The sequence below is a fragment of the Trichosurus vulpecula genome, chromosome 3, assembly GCF_011100635.1.
Source record: "Trichosurus vulpecula isolate mTriVul1 chromosome 3, mTriVul1.pri, whole genome shotgun sequence".
Lineage (NCBI taxonomy): Eukaryota > Metazoa > Chordata > Mammalia > Diprotodontia > Phalangeridae > Trichosurus > Trichosurus vulpecula.
The window spans coordinates 407269967-407289498 of NC_050575.1; the positions used below are offsets into that span (position 1 = coordinate 407269967).

Below are 19532 nucleotides of genomic sequence, written 5' to 3' on the forward strand. Positions count from 1 at the left end.
TTAACTCCAGAGCCATGCCCTATTGGGTGTTAACCTAATCTACGTGGATGTGAACCTCCCAGGGTCCTAAGGGGAGGGGCCAACTCAAGAACCAACGGCTCTGGTCATTCAGGCCACGCTTGATGATGTCAAAAACTCTGTAAGAGGAGAGAAGACAGCTCGAAGATCCCTTTTCTGTTGGAGCAGCAGCCGTGGCGAGCATGATTCTGGGCCAGCCCTTGCTCTGAGCTCTCGGGCTGAACCTAGATGTTGGTAACTATGAATTGTATTGGGTCTGTCTGTTGATATTTGTAATTTGTTTGTATTTTGTTCTGACCTCCGTGGGGTGCTGGTTTTTTCCCCTGAACTAAATGAATGTTCTGAAGTTGAGGGTGCTGTTCTTTTCCCCCTGAACTAACTGAATGCTGTCTGTATGCTCCCCTGAACTAACTGAATGCTGTCTGTATGCTGGATTAAAGTAAGCTTGTCAACCCCTTCACCTTGCTTTCCTTGGTTAAGCAGATCAAAAGAACCTGTGCTGCTGGCAGCTTCCTGGGTGCTGGCTGTGGGTGGATCTTACACCCCCACGGAAGCTGCTAGCCGGATTGTTAAAACTGCTCTGCACCCACAGGAGAGGGAGTTGTGGAGGGGAAAATAAAATTGCTGGGAAGGCAGAATGGAGTGAGCATCTGCAGCAAGCATCCCTGGGACAGTCAGGGAGAAAGCAAGAGACCTCGGAGTTGGCCCTCCCAAGTAGCCATCATTAAATAAGTCATCTGTGCAGACTCTTACTGCTGAATATAAGCAGCCATTTGTCAGTTCATGAATTTGTTTTAAGTTATTGTCTCCCACCAAGTTATGGCTGGGAAGGAATGGAGAATGTATAGTCCCTTATTAGAAAGGAGCTTGTTAGCTGATAGTTTTCCCAGATAGAAAGAAGGATCTTCCTCCAAAGCCTCAGCTGGTCTCCCATGCACAGGGCATGTCCAGAGCCACTGCTCGTCTTCAGTCCTCTTACATGACCACCTCCTGCAGGAAGTTTACACTTACCCCACTTCCCCCATCCCGCCTTGGCCAAGGCTCGAGGCTTGTCCTGGGGCAAAGTTCTGCCATTGCTGCGCTCCAGTCCCAAGGGCCTCCAGCTCTGTGGGGCGGCTCCGATAACCTGGGACAGGTCCTCTGGGCCCCCCCTGCAGCCTATCCTTCCCGGAGCTGCCACACTGCCCCTGGGTGGCTCTGACCGGGCAGCCTTGGAGGATCCCGGGGCTCCAGAGACCTCTGGATAAGTCACGTACTTCCCCAGGCCACGGAAGCCTCCACGTGGGCCTGTGCATCATCTTCTGCTTCCTCCGATACTCGACATGCAGTCAGGACGGCCTCAGCAACCCTTGGTAAGCAGGACATTCCTCCTCCGTGGGGTGTGAAGAGCTGCCCGGGTCAGGGGGAACACCACCATAGAATGACATGGAGGGTGCTGTTGGTGGCCGGGGTGGCGCCTAGCCCCGGGCATGCGCAGAAACTGCAGTGGCCTCTAGACTACGATTCCCAGAAGGCCTCTCTCACCCGAGGCGCCTTTTCCAAGTTCCTCGCCGTGGGGATGGGCGGTCCCTCTAACGTCACGTCCGCCCCGCCCCCCCCCCCCCCCCCCCCCACACACACACACAGACGCTTGGGGTTGTCCGTTTCCCTTCTCTTCACTGAGTTGACCCGGAACGGGGTGAGCGGCCCCCGATAGCCGGGCCGGGCCTGACCTCAGGCGGGCTGCGGGGCTGGGGCGGTGCCGGAGCCCTGGGAGTTGGTTCGGGAGTGCACGGGGTAGGAGGGGCCCTGACGGGGCTTCCGGTGGAGTGGGGGCGTGGGCAGCAGGGGGTGGAGGCGGGAGGGCGGTGTGGCCTGCGCTGAGGCCGTGGGAGGGGGTCGTGGAGTGGTTTGCCAGTGTCCGGGACCCATTTGGGATTCTCTTGGTAGACATGCTGGAATGGTTTGCCTTTGCTTCAGGCCATTTTCCATCCGGGGAGACTGAAGCCCGCAGGGTGAAGGGACTTGGCTAGGGTCACCCAGCTAGCGAGTGTTCAGATTCTGTTTGTGGAAGAAGAGCCTTCCTGCCCTGCAGGCCCTGCCCTCTGTTCCCGGGGTCAGCTGAGTGCTGCAGACAGAGCCGCCCCGACCCCCCCGGGTTTAGTCGTTATCCCGGAGGAGATTCTTAGGGAACCAAGTCCTGGTGACGATCGCTTACTGCAGGAGAACCCCTCCCCCCGCCCCGCCGTGGTGCCAGGGGTCCGTGCCCTGCCGTGCTGAGATGGTCCCCCGTCTGTCCCGTTTTGTCTGTCAAGAGAGATTGGCTAAAAGACAGCGGGGGGTGGGAGGGGGTGGCTCTCCCCCCGACTAGAGGAATGACAGTTTCCTTGTGCCCCCCACTCCCATCACCATACCCCCATCCCTGCTCCCCTTCCTCCCCACCCCCCCTCCCCTGGGGAGAAGTGGGGCTTCCTCGTCTCTGAGCAGGGAGACCCCTGGCACGGCCCCTCATTCTCATGGTTCTCCTTTCCTCCCCAGCTCTGCCTTCTGTGGCCTCTGCCCTGCCCCAGTAGGTGGGAGCCTTGAGGAAGAGGGAATGGCTCCTGTGCTGACAGCCAGGCCCAGACAGGTGAGTGCCACTTGCTGCTTTACTGAAATACAGTCACAAGGCAAAAACTGTGGCATGTGTTTCTTTCTCCTGTGCTGCAACCCTAGAAATTATGGGCATCAGGGAATCATATATTTAGAGCTAAAAAATACCTATGGTATCTCTATGAGATCGTCTATTTATCCAATGCTACCTACCCTAAAATTAACATTCATATTAAAATTTTGAAATCCAGATTCTTTCACTTCCTTCAGGCTGACTACCACCCATTGACAAGGGAACCAACAAGATATACATCATACATGTAAAAACATGAAAAACATTTCTATTAGTCACATTGTAAACAGAGTTAAAAAAGCATTAGAATTTCTTAAAACGATAAAAAATCCTTTATCAGCCTTTGGAGTTTACAACTCTTCTCTTCATTTTTCATCTTGAATCTTTTGGAATTTTCATGAAATGAAACATGTTTACGTATTGATCAAAGTAGGCAAGTCCTTACAGTTGATCAGCGTCACAACATCAGCATTACTGGCCACAGTGTTCTTATTCTGCTCATTCACTTTGTGTTATTTCAAAGAACTTTTCTCCGGTTTTTCTGAACCTACCTTACTCTTGTCATTTCTTAGTACACAATAGTATTCCCTAAGAATCATATCCAGCACCTTATTGAGCCATTCTCCACTTGACAGGCAGCTGTGTTGGGTGAAAGATGAAATGACCAAGGAAAATGGTTTGATCTTCTGAGCATGGCATTTTATTAAGCAGTACATGTCAGTTTTTCAAGAAACCAGGACCAGACTTCCTGACTTTAGGTTTTGGACTTTTGAAAATAATCAAATAAGGTCACTTAATTTAAAGGAAATTACACCATGAGGTAATCTGATTTCTAATTAGCTGAAAGATTAGGAACTTTCCAAGTTTGGAAGGGGAGAGAAACAGGTACGATGCCCTGAAATCAGAAAAAGAGGTGTCCCATTTCCTCCAGGTGTTTGTAAACAATTAAAGGAACATGGAAACAATAATTGATCAGTATGGGGCCAGTTTTCAGATAAGACATAAATTGCTTGAGAATGACCACTGTGAGAAACTCCTTACCTCACCCTTTGGATGTGCCTGGGATTCTGATCAGGGTAATGCAAGTCCTCAGTCAAGGGGCTCTGAAAAGCAGGGAGAGGTTGTCCAGATTCCCAGCCATGAAAAGCCAGGGTCAAACAATGCAATAAGCTTTTCCAGGTGCCACTGATGAATGAAGTTTTCTCATAAGGCAGAATTTGGAATGGAGAAACCAAAAGTTGAGTAGAAACCAACCTAGCTCCTGAGTTGAGTCACAAGATGGAGTCATTGTTGTTCACTTAATTCCCACAATAAACCATGTGCTTTCCTGATTCCCTGAATCTCCTCAAGTTTCATTCACTATTTTAGAAGATGGTGAGGTCCTGGAATTACTCAAAGTCCCAGGAGTTCTCCCCTGCAATTTTAAAGTGATTCCCTCATATCTGCTCAGTTTCTAATTCTTTGCCACTACAAATAAAGCTGCTTTAAATATTTTTGTGCATTTTGGTGCTTTCCTTTTTTCTTTGATCTCTTTGGGATGCAGACCTAATAGAGGGATTGCTAGGTCAAAGGGTATACAGAGTTATATAGCCTTTTGGGTGTGGTTCCAAATTGTATTCCAAGAAGGGTTGGAACAGTTCTCAACTCCACTAATAAAGCACTAGTGTCTTTTCTTACATCCCTTCCAGCATTTATTATGATATTATGATAAATCCTTTATCTGCCTTTAGAATTCACAACTTCTCTCTTCCCTTTTCATCTTGAATCCTTTGGAATTTTCATTCCTCATTGTATTAAACAAAGTAAGCAAGTTTTTCACAGTTGATCATTGTTACAGTATTGGCGTTACTGACCACCATGTTCTGATTCTGCTCACTTCACTTTGCCATTTCTCTCATGTTAGGCAATCTGATTGGTGTGAAGTGGCATCTCTGCATTATTTTAACTTGCATTTCTCTAATTAGTGATTTAGACCATTTTTTCATATAACTATTGATGGTTTAAACTTCTGAAAACTGCCTCTTCATATCTTTTACCTATTTTTCAATTGGTAAATGGATCTTAAATTTATATATTTAGCTCAGTTTCTTATATATTTGAGAAATGAGTCCTTTATCAGAGAAACTTTTCAGTAGAAACTTTTTCCACTTTCCTGATTGCCTTCTTATTTTGGCAGCATTGATTTGTTTTGGCAAAAACTTTCAAATGGCATACGGTCAAAATTCTTTATGTTATCCTCTCTATCTCTTGGTTGTAAATTCTTCTCTTTTCCACAGATCTAACAGGTAGTTTCCCATGCTCACCTAGTTTAATTATGATGCCACCCTTTATATCTAAATCATGTACTCATTTTGACCTTACCTTGGTATATGACTTGAGACGTTGGTCCGTGCCAAATTTTTGCCAGACTGCTTTGCTATTTTGCTTGCAATTTTTATGAAATGGGGAGTTCTTACCTGAAAACCCTGGATCTTTGGGTTCATCATTTCATTATTATGGTCATTACTTTCATGTATTATGTACCTAATGTCTTCCACTGATGAACCATGGAATTTCTTAGCCCTTCCTAGGTTGTTTTGATGATTACTCTTTTTAATATAGTTTGAAGTCTGTTTTGCTAGTTTCCCTTCATTCACATGTTTTTTTTTTGTTTGATTCTCTTGATGTTTTTGACTTTTTGTTTATACTGATAATGTTTGGTATTTTTCTATAAAATAATTTCTTTGTTAATTTGATTGGTAGGCACTGCATAAGTATATTAATTTAGGTAGAATTGTAATTTTCATTATACTAGTTTAGTTCAGCTTACCCAGGAGCAACTAATATTTCTTTAATTGTTTAGATCTCTCTATTTGTGTGAAATAGTTGCTGGGTTGTTCTGGGCAAGTAGGCTCTGCATATCTCTGGTTATTTTAAATGGAATTTCTCTTTCTTCCTCCTGGGTTTTGTGGGTAATATATAGATGTACTCATGGTTTATGTGGGTTTATTTTATATCATGCAACTTTGATGAAGTTCTTCGTTATTTTAACTAGCCTTTTTTTTTTTTGAGGGGGAAGGCAATGCAATTGAGGTTAAGTGCCCTCTGTCACACAGCTAGTAAATGTCAAGTGTCTGAGGCAGGATTTGAACTCAGGTCCTCCTGACTCCAGGGCCAGTGCTCTATTCACTGCTCCACCTAGCTGTCCCTTTTTAACTAGCTTTTTAGTTGACTATGTAAGGTTCTGTTAAGTATACCATCAAAGCATCTGCAAAGCATGATAGTTTTGTATTGTTTTTTGCCTTATTCCTCAAGTTTCTTTTTTCTTGTGTTAGTACTATAGTTAGTGTTTCTAGTACAGTATTGAATAAAAGTGTTCATGATGGCCATCCTTACTTCACCCCTGGTCTTTCAGGAAAGGCTTCTAGTTTGTTCCCATTGAAGGTAATGCTCACTCTTGGTTTTTAATAGATACTACTTATTTAAAGAAAAGCTCCATTTATTCTTCTGTTTTCCAGTGTTTTTAATAGCAATGGCTGTTGTATTTTGTCAACAGCTTTTTCTTCAGTTATTGATGTAAACATATGATTTCTGTTGTTTTTTGTTACATGCTCAATTGACATGCTTATTTTTTCTTTATGAATTTATATGCTAAGACATTTGGAACATAAACATTTAATATTGATATTAGGTTGTCATCAGTAGTTGCTTTCAGTATAATATGATTTCCTTGTTTACATTGTGAATGTTCATTTAAAAGTGTGCCCAAGGGGGTATAAAACTATGCACACCCTTTTGTTCCAGCAATACCACTACTAGTTATGTATCCCAAAATCATAAGAATGAAAATGAAAAGGACCCATACGTACACAAATATTTATTGCAGTTCTTTTTGTGTTGGCAAAGAATCAGAAATTGAGTGGATGCCCACCAATCGCAGAATGGCTGAACAAGTTATCATATAGAATTATAATGGAATTTGTGTTGGGAAAGACTTACATAAACTGATGCAAAGTGAAATGAGCAAAATGAGGAGAACTTCACAGCAATATTATATGATACTACCTTTAGAGAAAGAACCATTGAAGAGGGAGGGTTGTAAGGGAATTTAGGATTCAAATTTTTAAAAAATGAATATTTTGAGTTATTTTTCTGTGTAATAATGGAAAAAATATTAAAGAGTGAAAAAGAGACAAATTTGAAAGATATGTAACTCTGATCACAATGACCAACTATTTTCCAAGGGGATTCTTGATGAGACATGTTACCCAGCTTTTGACAGTGATGCAGTCAATTTACAGGGTATCGATTCAGATATAGATATTTTAGACCTGGCCAATGTGGAAATTTGGGTGTGTGTGTGTGTGTGTGTGTGTGTGTGTGTGTGTGTGTATTCACTACAAGGATTTTGTTCATCTTTTTTTCCCAATGGAATGGGGAAGTAGGAGTGCTAGAAAATAGATTTTTGTTATGGGTAGCCCTCTTTCCTGGGACTCAAGGGGGAAGGATGAGAAGAATCCTTTTAGGTGTGAATGGCCCTCCTTCCTGGTACCCTGATAGGTCATACCTTTTTATTTATGTATACTAGGAGTATAACACTCCTTGATTCAGATCAAGAAGAGAAAATGTAAGAATAATTGGACTACCTGAAAGCTATGATCAAAAAAAAATCTTGATACAATTATACAAAAAATAAAGAAAAATTTCCTGAAGTATTAGAACAAGAGGAGAAAGTAGAAATAGAAAAAACCCTCTGATTACCCCCTGACAGAGATTCTATGAGGAAAACATGTAGAAATATCATAGCTATATTCCGAAGTCCCCAGTTCGAGGAGAAAATATTATGAGCAACAAGAAAAAAAAGATTCAAATGTGGTGAAACCATAATTACAATCACAGAAGACCTAGCAGCGGCTACACTAAAAGACCACAGGTCATTGTGCACTATCTGTCACAGAGCAAAAAAAATCCTACCCAGAAAAGTTAAGCATAAGCTGGAATTTTTTTTAAAAAAATTGATATTCAATGAATTTCTAGACTTTCAGGATTTTGATGCATAAAGACCTGAAATCAGTAGGAAATTCGACATACAAGATCCAAGAGAAATATAAGTTAAACATCAAAGTCTAATTACCAGGAACTTAATAAGGATAGACTGTTTACTTTTTATATGAAGAAATATAAATCATATGTCTAACATTGTTATTAGTAATTGAGTAATTCAAAAGATAGATTTAGGTAGAACTAAGTATGATGGAGTACTAAAAAGCAAAACCATATCAGAAAAGGTAAAAAGAGTATTTTATACAAATGAAGTGCAAAAAGAAGAACTGACACCGGAATTAGATAGGAGAGGAGGGCTGGTAGTTCTGGAACCCTCCTCTCATCAGGAATGGATTAAAGAGGGAACAAACAATACGTATGTACATATATATATGTGTGTGTGTATATGTATATGCATATATATATATATACATATACACATATAGGTATAAAAGACTTCTAAATTCAGAAAGAAATAAAAGATTAAAGGGATAGGGGGAGAGGATAAGGGAGGGATTTCAGGCTTGGGGGAGAGAATAAGGGGGTAGCGAGTATGTTAAATAATAGGTGGGTATGGTACCAGGTAGAAGTAAAGTAGAAGAGTCAGGAAGGATAGGAAATAAGAGATAAACAAACATAAAATAAAGATTAGGAGTAGGAAAGAAAAACAGGATTAGTAATTGTGATCTCAGACAAAGTTAAAGCTAAAATAGATTTAATCAAAAGAGAAAAACGGAAACTATACTGTAGGTCAGCCATATTAATCAATATAGTTTTAGGCTATTTAAAATAACTAGACAGTATAAGGTTAGAATATTGCTGTGGTATAGAAAATGATGAGTTGCTGTACTTAGAAAAGTATGGAAAGACTAAAACTTATCAAGGAAAATGTTATCCACCCTCAGAAACAGAGGACAAGTATAGTATGGTCTTACATAGATGCATGTAAATGTATCTGTCTATATATGAGTATGATTATAGATATCTAAGTGTATGTATATATTATATACATATATATTCATGTTTGTAGATAGGTGCCTATGTGTATAGTAACTATAACGGTTATACTTGGGTAATCACAAATACTTTTGGTGTTTCAGGAACCAGTGACATTCCAGGATGTGGCTGTGGAATTCACTTTGGAGGAGTGGATACATTTGAACTTATCTCAGAAAAAGTTGTACAGGAATGTGATGCTGGAGAACTATAGGAACTTGGTCTCTTTGGGTAAGAATAGCTTCCCTTTTGCAATCTTGTTTTATATATATATAATATATATATAATATGATGTTGACTTTCAGAATTTTAACAGTTATTCTTTGGCATACAAAAGGAAGATATTCCTAATCCTTGTGCGGCCTAGAGACACAATACTTGTGCTACTGTTTCCAGGAAAAAGTTTGTTGCTTAGTATGATTTCTTGATTTGGTGTTGTCCTTGAAAATGTATCTTCCCTTCTCTTTTGCTTTAAATCCAAGATTTTCTGTTCAATCCCATTGTGGGTTTCATTACATACGAGGTCTCCCCATTGTCTAAGCAGAGTCAGATGAAATACTTTTCCTAAGTCATGATCTATAATCCATCCCCGCATAGGTCCTTGTTACTATCCTTGGGGTCTTCCTAGCATGCCTGCTTTTTTCCCAAAGAGAGTTTTAACTAGTTTTGAATTCTTTTATTATGTTTTATCGATGCTTTTTTTTTTAAACAAAACAAACTGTACCTCTCTTTCCATCTAGGCTATTGCTCCCTCGCTGGTTGAAAAAAAAAATTAATTACAAACAAAATTAGCACTACATCAACAGTGTCTTGGATGGTATAAGAAAAAATTTGTGCCTTTATTCCCCCACTCTTCTATTAAGAGTCGAGAGGAGTGTTTCATCTCTGTTCTATGATTGCATTCTGAGATGACTGTGCCTAGCACTTTTTCATTTTCAACAAACAGGATTTGCAGTTTCCAAACCAGATGTGATCTACCAATTGGAAAGAAAGGAAGCATCTTGGATGCCAGAGGCAGATATTCCAAGAAGCAGCTGTCCAGGTGACTACATAAAAACCAAGGAAATGGGTCATTGGAAAATACTGCCCTGTTGGTCATTGTAGTTCAAAGCTCATTTAAAATGTTGAACAAGGTGGTCTTATCAAAGCTTCTCAGGCCTGTTGAGAAGAGCTAAGACTTTAAAATGTCATTTTTTTAACTCAAGAAGTTAGCTATTTATGCATCTCTACCCTCATGTACCTCCACTTTCAAGGCAAGTAGTTGCCTCAGTGTGGGGTAGGTATTTCTATCCAATTCATTGAAGAGTATCCTATTTCAAGCAGGCATTCTCCTGACTCAGTTGCATGAATTCATCCTCCATCTTAAAATAAGCAAATCATTTAAACTATTAACAACATGTCCTTTTGGCTTTTGTGCCCTCTTCTGATGCTTTCTTCTCTATTGTTTGATGCTTATGTTTCTTTGTTGCTGTTACTTTATAAAATATTTAATCCTAACCTAATTCCTCTTTCGTTAGTTGATCATGTTACATGTCATACTGTTTTTCTTTGTGCTTTGAAATTATGTTTATCAAGGCAGATAATATTTTCTTATGGAAGGATTTGTTTAGCCATAACACCATCATTGGACCTATAGGTTTTGAGTACTTTGCTATTTCAAAAAAAGCTATGGTGAATATGTTATATGAAATGTCTTTGTTTTGAGTAACATTTTGAGGATGTAGATCTAGTAGTGGGACCATTGGTCAAAGGTTATGAAGTTTTGTAGCTAAAACGTAAATTGCTTTGTTGTTTTTTAGAAACATGGCATTGGCAGCTTAATAAGTGTCTGTTTCAGCATAACTTTCAAAATTTGTTATCATTTTAAAGTATCATTTCGAATTTGATGACTATTTGGTGATACCTCCAAATTGTTCAGAATTTTATTTCTTTGGTTACCAGAGTTTCTGTATTGTTTCTGGTAGTTTTGTTTTGTGAAAAATACCTTTATGTCTTGATCATTTACCTTTTTGGAATTGGATCTTACTCTTACAAATTTTATCAGTTCCTTACAATGTAGATATGTTGGATTTTTAGCAGACCTTCATGGCAACAATTGTCCAGTAAGACCTTCTTTTCTCATATTTTTTCTTTTTACTATTTATTCCACATCTCTTTCTATCTCTCCTCATGCTACTCTCATTAGTTCCCCTTTTTCTTTCTGTTCAGTGTTTTCCTTTCCTATTTCCACTTTAAACATTAAGGATACATTTTTGTTGTTCAGTCATTTTTTGTTTATGTCCAACTGCTTATGACCTAATTTGGGTTTTTTTTGGTCAGAGATAATGGACTGGTTTTCCTTTTCCTTCTCTAAGTTATTTTGCAGGTGAGGAAACTGAGGAAAACATGGTAAAATGACCTGCCTAGAGTCACAGAGCTAGTGTTTTAAGTTTTGGTATGATCTCAGAAAGATTAATCTTCCTGACTCTAGGCCCAGCAGTCTATCCACTGTGCTACCTAGCGACCCTAAGGCTACTTTGCAACCTCTTAAAGTCATCTACTTTTAAAGGCTACTGTATTTCACCACATAATCATCACACCCAGTTTTTTTTTGTCCAAAAATTGATTTGTAACCTTTCATGCATAATTGTCATATGGTATAATTCTGTTCATCTTACCACTTGTAAAAAAACCAGGAATGTATTCGCAAGTGGCATATGGATATGCATTTATCTCTAGTGCATTATGAGCCCAGAGCCTAGAATTCTCAGCTCATGTGCATTGTTAGTATAGTTCCAAAAGCTATCTTGTATGGTTTGTTTAGAGCACTACAGTACTAACAGTATTGCCACTTAACCCAGTGAAGAACCATAGGCTCAAGGGAAGCATGCCTGCAGGCAAAGCTGCCATGAATAAGTCACGTGATGTGGTAAGACTTACATCTTTCTGCATTATCTAAACTGTACAGTTTGTCGGTCAGTGATACAGTTTAGTAATAAATGGTTTTTAAGTAATACCAGCACAAATTTTTTTAAAAGCTTCACATAATGGTCACAGCCCACTTTTTTGCAAAAAAATTTGGCATAATATCTGCAATGATTATGCAGTGAAATATGGAAAGCTTTCATTTCCTTATGCCATTCAAGTGTCAACCATTTACATTTGAGTAAATTCATCTATTTCATCCTTTCCAGGTAGTTTCATTCCAAGTCAATTCATTTATTTGTTAATTTTGAGTCACCATATTTTCACATAAGATAAACTGGGATCCTTAGTGAAAGAGTCCTGAGACTGGTCTTTTCAAGTGGGAAGGCAAGAGAATAGCTCTAAAACCTTTTAAGCATATAGGAGCCTTGGGAACCAGAAGAAAAGGCAGGTTTAATCAATTCTCCCTTCTTCCTTTCAGGGAGCAAAGGATTTACTGAAGAGAAATCTTATGAATGTAGTGAATGTGGGAATGCCTTTAGGAATAAGACACAACTTACTGTGCATCAGAGTATTCATACTGGAAAGATTCTTTATGAATGTAAGGAGTGTGGGAAGGCTTTCATCTACAACTCAGAACTTCGTCTACATCAGAGAATTCATACTGGGGAGAAACCTTATGAATGTAGTGTATGTGGGAAGGCCTTCAGGAGGAGGGCAAATCTCAATATGCATCAGAGAATTCATACTGGAGAGAAACCTCATGAATGTAGTGAATGTGGGCTGGCCTTCAGGCGTAAGATACAACTTACTGTGCATCTCAGAGTTCATCCTGGAAAGATTCTTTATGTATGTAAAAAGTGTGGAAAGGCTTTCCACTACAATTCAGAACTTATAGAACATCAAAGAAATCATATGGGAGAGAAACCTTATGAATGTAGTGAGTGTGGGAATGCCTTCAGGAGTAAAACACAACTTACAATGCATCAGAGAATTCATACTGGAGAGAAACCTTATGAATGTAAGGAGTGTGGGAAAGCTTTCTTATACAACTCACACCTTGTTAAACATCAAAGAATTCATACTGGAGAGAAACCTTATGAATGTAGTAAATGTGGGAAGGCCTTCAGGAGGAAGGCAAATCTTAATATGCATCAGAGAATTCATACTGGAGAGAAACCTTATGATTGTAGTGCATGTGGAAAGGCCTTCAAGAGGAAGTCAACTCTTAATATGCATCAGAGAATTCATACTGGAGAGAAACCTTATGAATGTAGTGAATGCAGCATGGCATTTAGGCTTAAGACTCAGCTTACTATGCATCAGAGAATTCATACTGGAGAGAAACCTTATGAATGTAGTTTATGTGGAAAAACCTTCAATAGGAAGTCAAATCTTACTGTGCATCAGAGAATTCATGTTGGTGAGAGTCTTTATGAATGTAAGGAGTGTGGGAATGCTTTCCATCATAAGGCAGATTTTATAAAACATCAAAGAAATCATCGGGGAGAGAAACCTTATGAATGTAGTGTTTGTGGGAAGACATTTAGGATGAAGTCACATCTTATTGTGCATCAGAGAATTCATACTGGAGAGAAACCTTTTGAATGTAGTGAATGTGGGATAGCCTTTAGGCGTAAGACAGAGCTTACTGTGCACCAGAGAATTCATACTGGAGAGAGTCTTTATGAGTGTAAAGAGTGTGGGAAGACTTTCTTCTACAACTCAGTATTTATTCTACATCAAAGAATTCACACTGGAGAGAAACCTTATGAATGTAGTGAATGTAAGAAGGCCTTCAGGAGTAAAACACAACTTAATGTACATCAGAGAGTTCATCCTGGAAAGATTCTATATGAATGTAAAGAGTGTGGGAAGGCTTGCCAGTACAATTCAGAACTTATTCGACATCAAAAAATTCATACTGGAGCTAAACCTTACGAATGTAGTGAATGTGGAAAGGCTTTCATGAATAAGAGAACACTTACTGTGCATCAGGGCATTCATACTGGAGTGAAACCTTATGAATGTAGTGAATGTAGGAAGGCATTCAGGAGTAAGATACAACTTACTTTTCATCAGAGCGTTCATACTGGAGAGAAACCTTATGCATGTAATGTATGTGGGAAGGCCTTCAGGAGGAAGCCACGTCTTACTATGCATCAGAGAATTCATACTGGAGAGAAACCTTATGAATGTAGTGAATGTGGGAAGGCCTTTAGGATTAAGGCACATGTTACTGTGCATAAGAGTATTCATACTGGAGAGAAACCTTATGAATGCAGTGTATGTGGGAAGATCTTTAATAGGAAGTCAAATCTTACTGTGCATCAGAGAATTCATACTGGAGAGACACCTTATGAATGTAGTGAATGCAGGATGGCCTTCAGGTTTAAGAGACAGCTTACTGTGCATCAGAGAATTCATACTTGAGAGAGACTTGATGAATGTAGTGAATGCGGGAAAGTCTTTATACAGAATATACAACTTTATGTCCATAAGAGAATTCATACTAGAGATGTATTTAATGTATGTAAATGTATGTGATGTATGTAAATATATGTAATGTATATAAAGAGTGGGAAGACAATCACAATTTAGATTTTATTGAACATCAGAGAATTCATAGTGCTGAGGGTTCTTATGAATATGGAAAGCCCTTCAGAAATAAGCCATGACTTACTGTGCATCCAAGCATTCGTACTGGATAGAAACCTTATGAATGTAGTGAATATGGGAAGGCTTTCAGAAGTAAGACACAATTTACTCCACATTGAAAATTCATGTTGGGAAAATTCTTTATGAATATAAGGAATGTGAAAAGGCCTTCTACTACAGCTCAGAATTTATTGGACATCACAGTATTCATATTGAAGAAAAACTGTATGAATGTAGTTTATGGGGGCATTCCTCCTGACTTTAGAACTTATTCAACATTAGAGAATTGATATTGGAGAGACCTTATGAATGTAATGAATATGGAAGATCCTCTTACTGAAGACACAACTTATTCAACATTAAAGAATCTATTCTGGAGTGAGACCCTATGTGTTAAGTAATGCATATGGCAAGGAATTTTGACTGAGGACACTTCTCTGATGTCTATCAGAGAATTCATGCTGTGTAGAATCTTAGTGTGTGGGAAGATTGTGTAGCTATCTAGGCCATTATTCTGAATCCTTATATGAAGTTCTAAGGGTCCTCATTTAGGCACCCCTCCCCCATTAAAGGAGATATCCCCTCTGTAGAGTCCTCTAAGGGAAAAAAGATTAATGTTATCCTCCCATGGACCTTCTGGAATGGAGAGGATTTGGTGGTTGAGCCAGAGGATACTGAGTGGGTGGTGATATTGGGAGAGCCTTGATATTAACTTTGATCCCTGGGAAGATAGCATGCAAGAGGCATATGGATGATGACTTGACCATCAGATGAGCCCGATGTATGATAAGTACTTGTTGACTGTGCTTGAGGGATGTGTCATAATCTGAGCTGTGTTCTGATGTTGCTGGTGCTGCTTCTGCTCATCAGGGTAGTCACTGAACTATGAAGATTTGGAATCACAATTTTTTAAAAGCCTAGTAAGGGTCTTTGGCAGATATTGATGCTATATGCTTTCTATCCATTGTTCTGAATATAAAAGTGAAGGAATTCAGTGAAGTGCCAGTGAACAGCAGCAATAACGTTTACTCTTTTAAGGCTGCCTCAGGCCTTGTCATCTAATTGTTGTTGCTTTTTGTCCTTTGTTCACCATGACATTAAGGAGGTAATGCCATGCCATGCAAGTGAGTTGTATTTAATTGAGGGAGGACTGTGCAAAGTCACCTTCCTCACTATCTCCTCTGGAGCCACCTGGGTCTAGTGGCAAGATATGTAGACCAGGATCTGCCCTGAAGTACACAGTATTCACACTGGAGAGAAGCAATACAACAGTATTGGAATACTATTTTGCTGTTAGAAATTAGATGGCTTAGTGGATAAAGCACTATGCCTGAAGTCACTCAAACCCGAGTTCAAATAGGGCCTAAGACACTTAGACTGGAGAAAGAAATGGCAAAACCATTCCATTTTCTTTGCTGAGAAAGTTCCCATAATGGAAGTCATGAAGAGTCAAGCAATCACTGAACTACTGAAAAACAACAACATAATGAATGTGATGGTTTCAGAAAAACCCATGAAAACCTAAATGGATTGATACATTGTGAAGTGAGCAGAAACAGGTGGTCATTGTACACAGTAATAGCAATATTGTAATGATGAACAACTGTCAAAGAGTTAGCTGCTTGATGAAGATACTTCCAAAAGACTCACGATGAAACATACTCTCCACCTCCAGAGAGCAAGCTGATGAACTCAATATAAATTGAAATATATATTTTTTCCTTTTCTATAGTTTTCTTACTTTATTTGCTACATGATTAGTATTCAAAAATTTTGGGGGGGGTAAGATTTCATATGTATAATTGATATATTTATTGCCTTATCAATGAGTAGGAAGAGTCTGGAAAGAGAATTTTCAAATTCAAAATGTTAAAAACAATGTTCAACATAATTTTTTTAATTTAAATAATAAAAATAAAAAGATTTGGAATCACCTACAAGATGGACCAGATTATTGAACTCCTAGACTTGGTCTTTCTGGAACAGAAAGGAAAAGCCTAAGATTTCTGCCTGCCTGCATGATCTCCAATAATCTGTTTGCCATTTCTAGCCAGATGTGTGCAAACTCCAATGGTGGTCAATTTGTGGAGGTCCAAGCTTGGGCTCTATAGCACAAGATGGTTTGGTGAATGACTATAGTAGCAATTATATTTGAAGATCTTTTTCACCCATAAATAGGCCATGTGTCCTGCTTACATCACAGGAAGCCTAAGTTACATGTGGTGGGAGGAGTTTCCTGACAGGAAAAGGAAGTTATGTCACAGGAAATGCTGGGAGAGAGAGAGATGTTATGGCTGCTAATGGCCGCTTGCGTGATTGTTCGAACTGAACAGGCTGACTTAGATATACTGTGAGTTTGTTTTGGGGCAGCAGGGGGTCAGAGAGGTTTTGGGATGGCGAGGCTCCAGGTTGTTATATTGTGTGTGGAATGTTTTACTGCTGTGGTACACTGGATAAATGGCTTGTGGGATATGGTTCTCTGGTGTCTGAATAAATGGTTTACTTCTTCTACCTTCTATGTGGAGAGTCTTGTATACTTTGCGATACAGAACTACATAGGCATTTTGACAATTATCATCTACATTTTATTATTGCCTTACTGTTTCAATGACTAATGCACACAGCCAGAGGCTGGCTGTGCAACTACTTGACCAATTCTGGAAGAGAGTCATCTGATTTTTTTTCTCTCAGAGGGTTAACAGTGATCTACAAATCACTACTTACAAACCCCTTGTTCAGAACTCCCATCCTCTCAACCATAAATGTCCCAACAGGCTCAGTTTCTGGGGCTGCTGCTCTCTTCCAGCCCCTTCTTCAATGGTCTTGAGCCATCTTTCTGCCTTCTATGGGGCAGGTAATATGTAATCAGCTTATAAAGATAGACTTGGGTCACACTCTGGTGGGCTTTAATTGTGCTAGCATCAGTAAGAAAGCTACTGAATCCATGGAACAGAATGATATAGTCTGATCTATGATTTAAGAATATAAATTTGTTAATTGTATACAGAATGTGTTGGAAAGGAGAAAGACTGCCTGTGTGTATGTTTTGGTCTGGACTAGTGTGGAGGTGAACCATGATTCAAGAGGACTGAAGATAAGTATGTTACTCATCTCTTTCTGTGGAAGTGATGGATTTAAAATACAGAATGAGATTTAAATTTTTGGGTATGACAAAAGGGGAAATTTATTTTATTGGACTATATATGATATGAAGGTCTTATTTTTCTTGTCTTTTTTGTTCATTGAGAGAGAAGCAAAAATAATGGGTAAAATAAAAGTGTCATTTGTACCAAACCAGCCTGTGAATGGCCAGAACCAAACAGCAAGCTACAGGCAGGAGAGTCAGGAATCAAACAGAAGTTTAATTTCAAAGTGAGGGAAATGGCTTGTAAGCAGGGAGGAAATGAGACATGTGTTGGGGCCCTGCCCCTAGTGGGGGCGCATGAGGCAGTGTGGGGAGGTCTCAGTTCTTATACCAATAGTTAAGCAGTGAGCTGTGGCCCTGACAAAAAGAGGCAAAAGCAACAATGAGACAAGTATGATTCATATCAAGGCTTCATGACTGGAACATGGGTACTTGTCTGAGCTTGTCCTGGGCTTGTCTGAACACCTGGTGCTAATCAAAGCAATACAAAAATAATTGGGTTATTGCCAGTGGTAGAGATCATCTAGAGGGTGAGCGCAAAGGATTGTTGTTATGCCAAGCTCAGGGAACTGCTTGCTTCCTAGGCCATAGCTCTGGAAAACAGGTTGTCTCCTAATATCTTGACATAAGCAAAATTTTAAAGAAAGTTTTGTTTCTTTATTGCCTACTCTAATTCCTTCAATTTCTTTTTCTTCTCTTATTGTTAAAGCTAAAATTTCTAGCACAATGTTGAATAACAGTGGTGATAATAGACATCCTCATTTCACCCCTAATCTTGTTGGGAATGTTTCTAGCTTATCCCCATTACAGGAAGTGCTTGCTGATGGTATAATGATGTACTTAGAGAATCCTAGAGGATCAACTAAAAAACTACTTGAAATAATGAACAACTTTAGCAAAGTTGCAGGATATAAAATAAACCCACATAAATCATCATCATCTTCATTTCTATATATTACTAACAAAGCCAAGCAGCAACAGAATAGAGAAATTCCATTTAAAATTACTGTAGACAATATAAAATATTCGGGAGTCTACCTGCCAAGACAAACCCAGTAACTGTATGAACGCAATTTTAGAACACTTTCACACAAAGTCAGATCTAAATAATTGGAAAAATATCAGTTGCTCATAGTTAGGCCCAGCTAATACAATAAATATGACAATTTCACCTAAATTAATCTACTTATTCAGTGCCACACCAATCAATGGATTGGTATGGAATTACAGGGTCACATTTTAATTCCTGAATTTTACATTTCAGCATTATTATCACCACATGTGCACAAGTGGTGTAAAACAAGTACAGTGGTATTTTTTTTTATTTAATATATTTAGTTTTCAGCATTGATTTTCACAAAAGTTTGAATTACAAATTTTTTCCCCGTTTCTACCCTACCCCCACTCCAAGATGGCGTATGTTCTGGTTGCCCCATTCCCCAGTCAGCCCTCCTTTCTGTCACCCCACTCCCCTCCCATCCCCCTTTCCCTTCTTCTCTTGTAGGGCAAGATAAATTTCTATGCCCCATTGCCTGTGTATCTTATTTCCTAGTTGCATGAAAAAAAATTTTTTGGTTGTTGTTGTTTTTGAACATCTGTTTTTAAAACTTTGAGTTCCAAATTCTCTCCCCTCTTCCCTCCCCACCCACCCTCCCTAAGAAGGCAAGCAAATCAACATAGACCACATGCGGATCATTGTGTAAAACCCTTCCACAATACTCGTTGCAAAAGATTAACTATGTTTTGCTCCTTCCAAACCTATACCCCTTTATTGAATTTTCTCCCTTGACCCTGTCCCTTTTCGAAAATGTTCGTTTTTGATTACCTCCTCCCCCGTCTGCCCTCCCTTCTGTCATCCCCCCTTTTTTATCTTCTAACTCCTTCTTTCCTGTGGGGTAAGATACCCAATTGAGTGTGTATGGTATTCCCTCCTCAGGTCAAATCCGATGAGAGCAAGATTTACTCATTCCCCCTCACCTGCCCCCTCTTCCCTCCCTGCAGAACCACTTTTTCTTCCCACTTTTATGCGAGATAATTTACCCCATTCTATCTCTCCCTTGCTGCCTCTCTCAATATATTCCTCTCTTATCCCTTAAATTGATTTTATTTTTTTAGATATCATCCCTTCATATTCAACTCACCCTG

General features: G+C 39.4%; 1 protein-coding gene across 2 annotated transcripts in view; it reads left to right on the forward strand.

The window, feature by feature from the left end:
• LOC118844120 (zinc finger protein 420-like) overlaps positions 1-15554 on the forward strand; it is a 444485-nt gene extending 428931 nt beyond the window's left edge. The window contains exons 1-5 of one of the 2 annotated variants that reach the window (XM_036751957.1): positions 1908-2200; positions 2536-2626; positions 8785-8911; positions 9627-9722; positions 12066-15554. In XM_036751957.1, the coding sequence (XP_036607852.1) occupies positions 2594-2626; positions 8785-8911; positions 9627-9722; positions 12066-14017 (2208 nt within the window). In that variant the 5' untranslated portion in view covers positions 1908-2200; positions 2536-2593 and the 3' untranslated portion in view covers positions 14018-15554. Of the gene's footprint in view, positions 1-1907; positions 2201-2535; positions 2627-8784; positions 8912-9626; positions 9723-12065 lie in introns of those variants that run through there. The other variant, XM_036751956.1, reaches the window with a different exon arrangement.
• The last annotated feature ends 3978 nt before the right edge of the window (positions 15555-19532 follow it).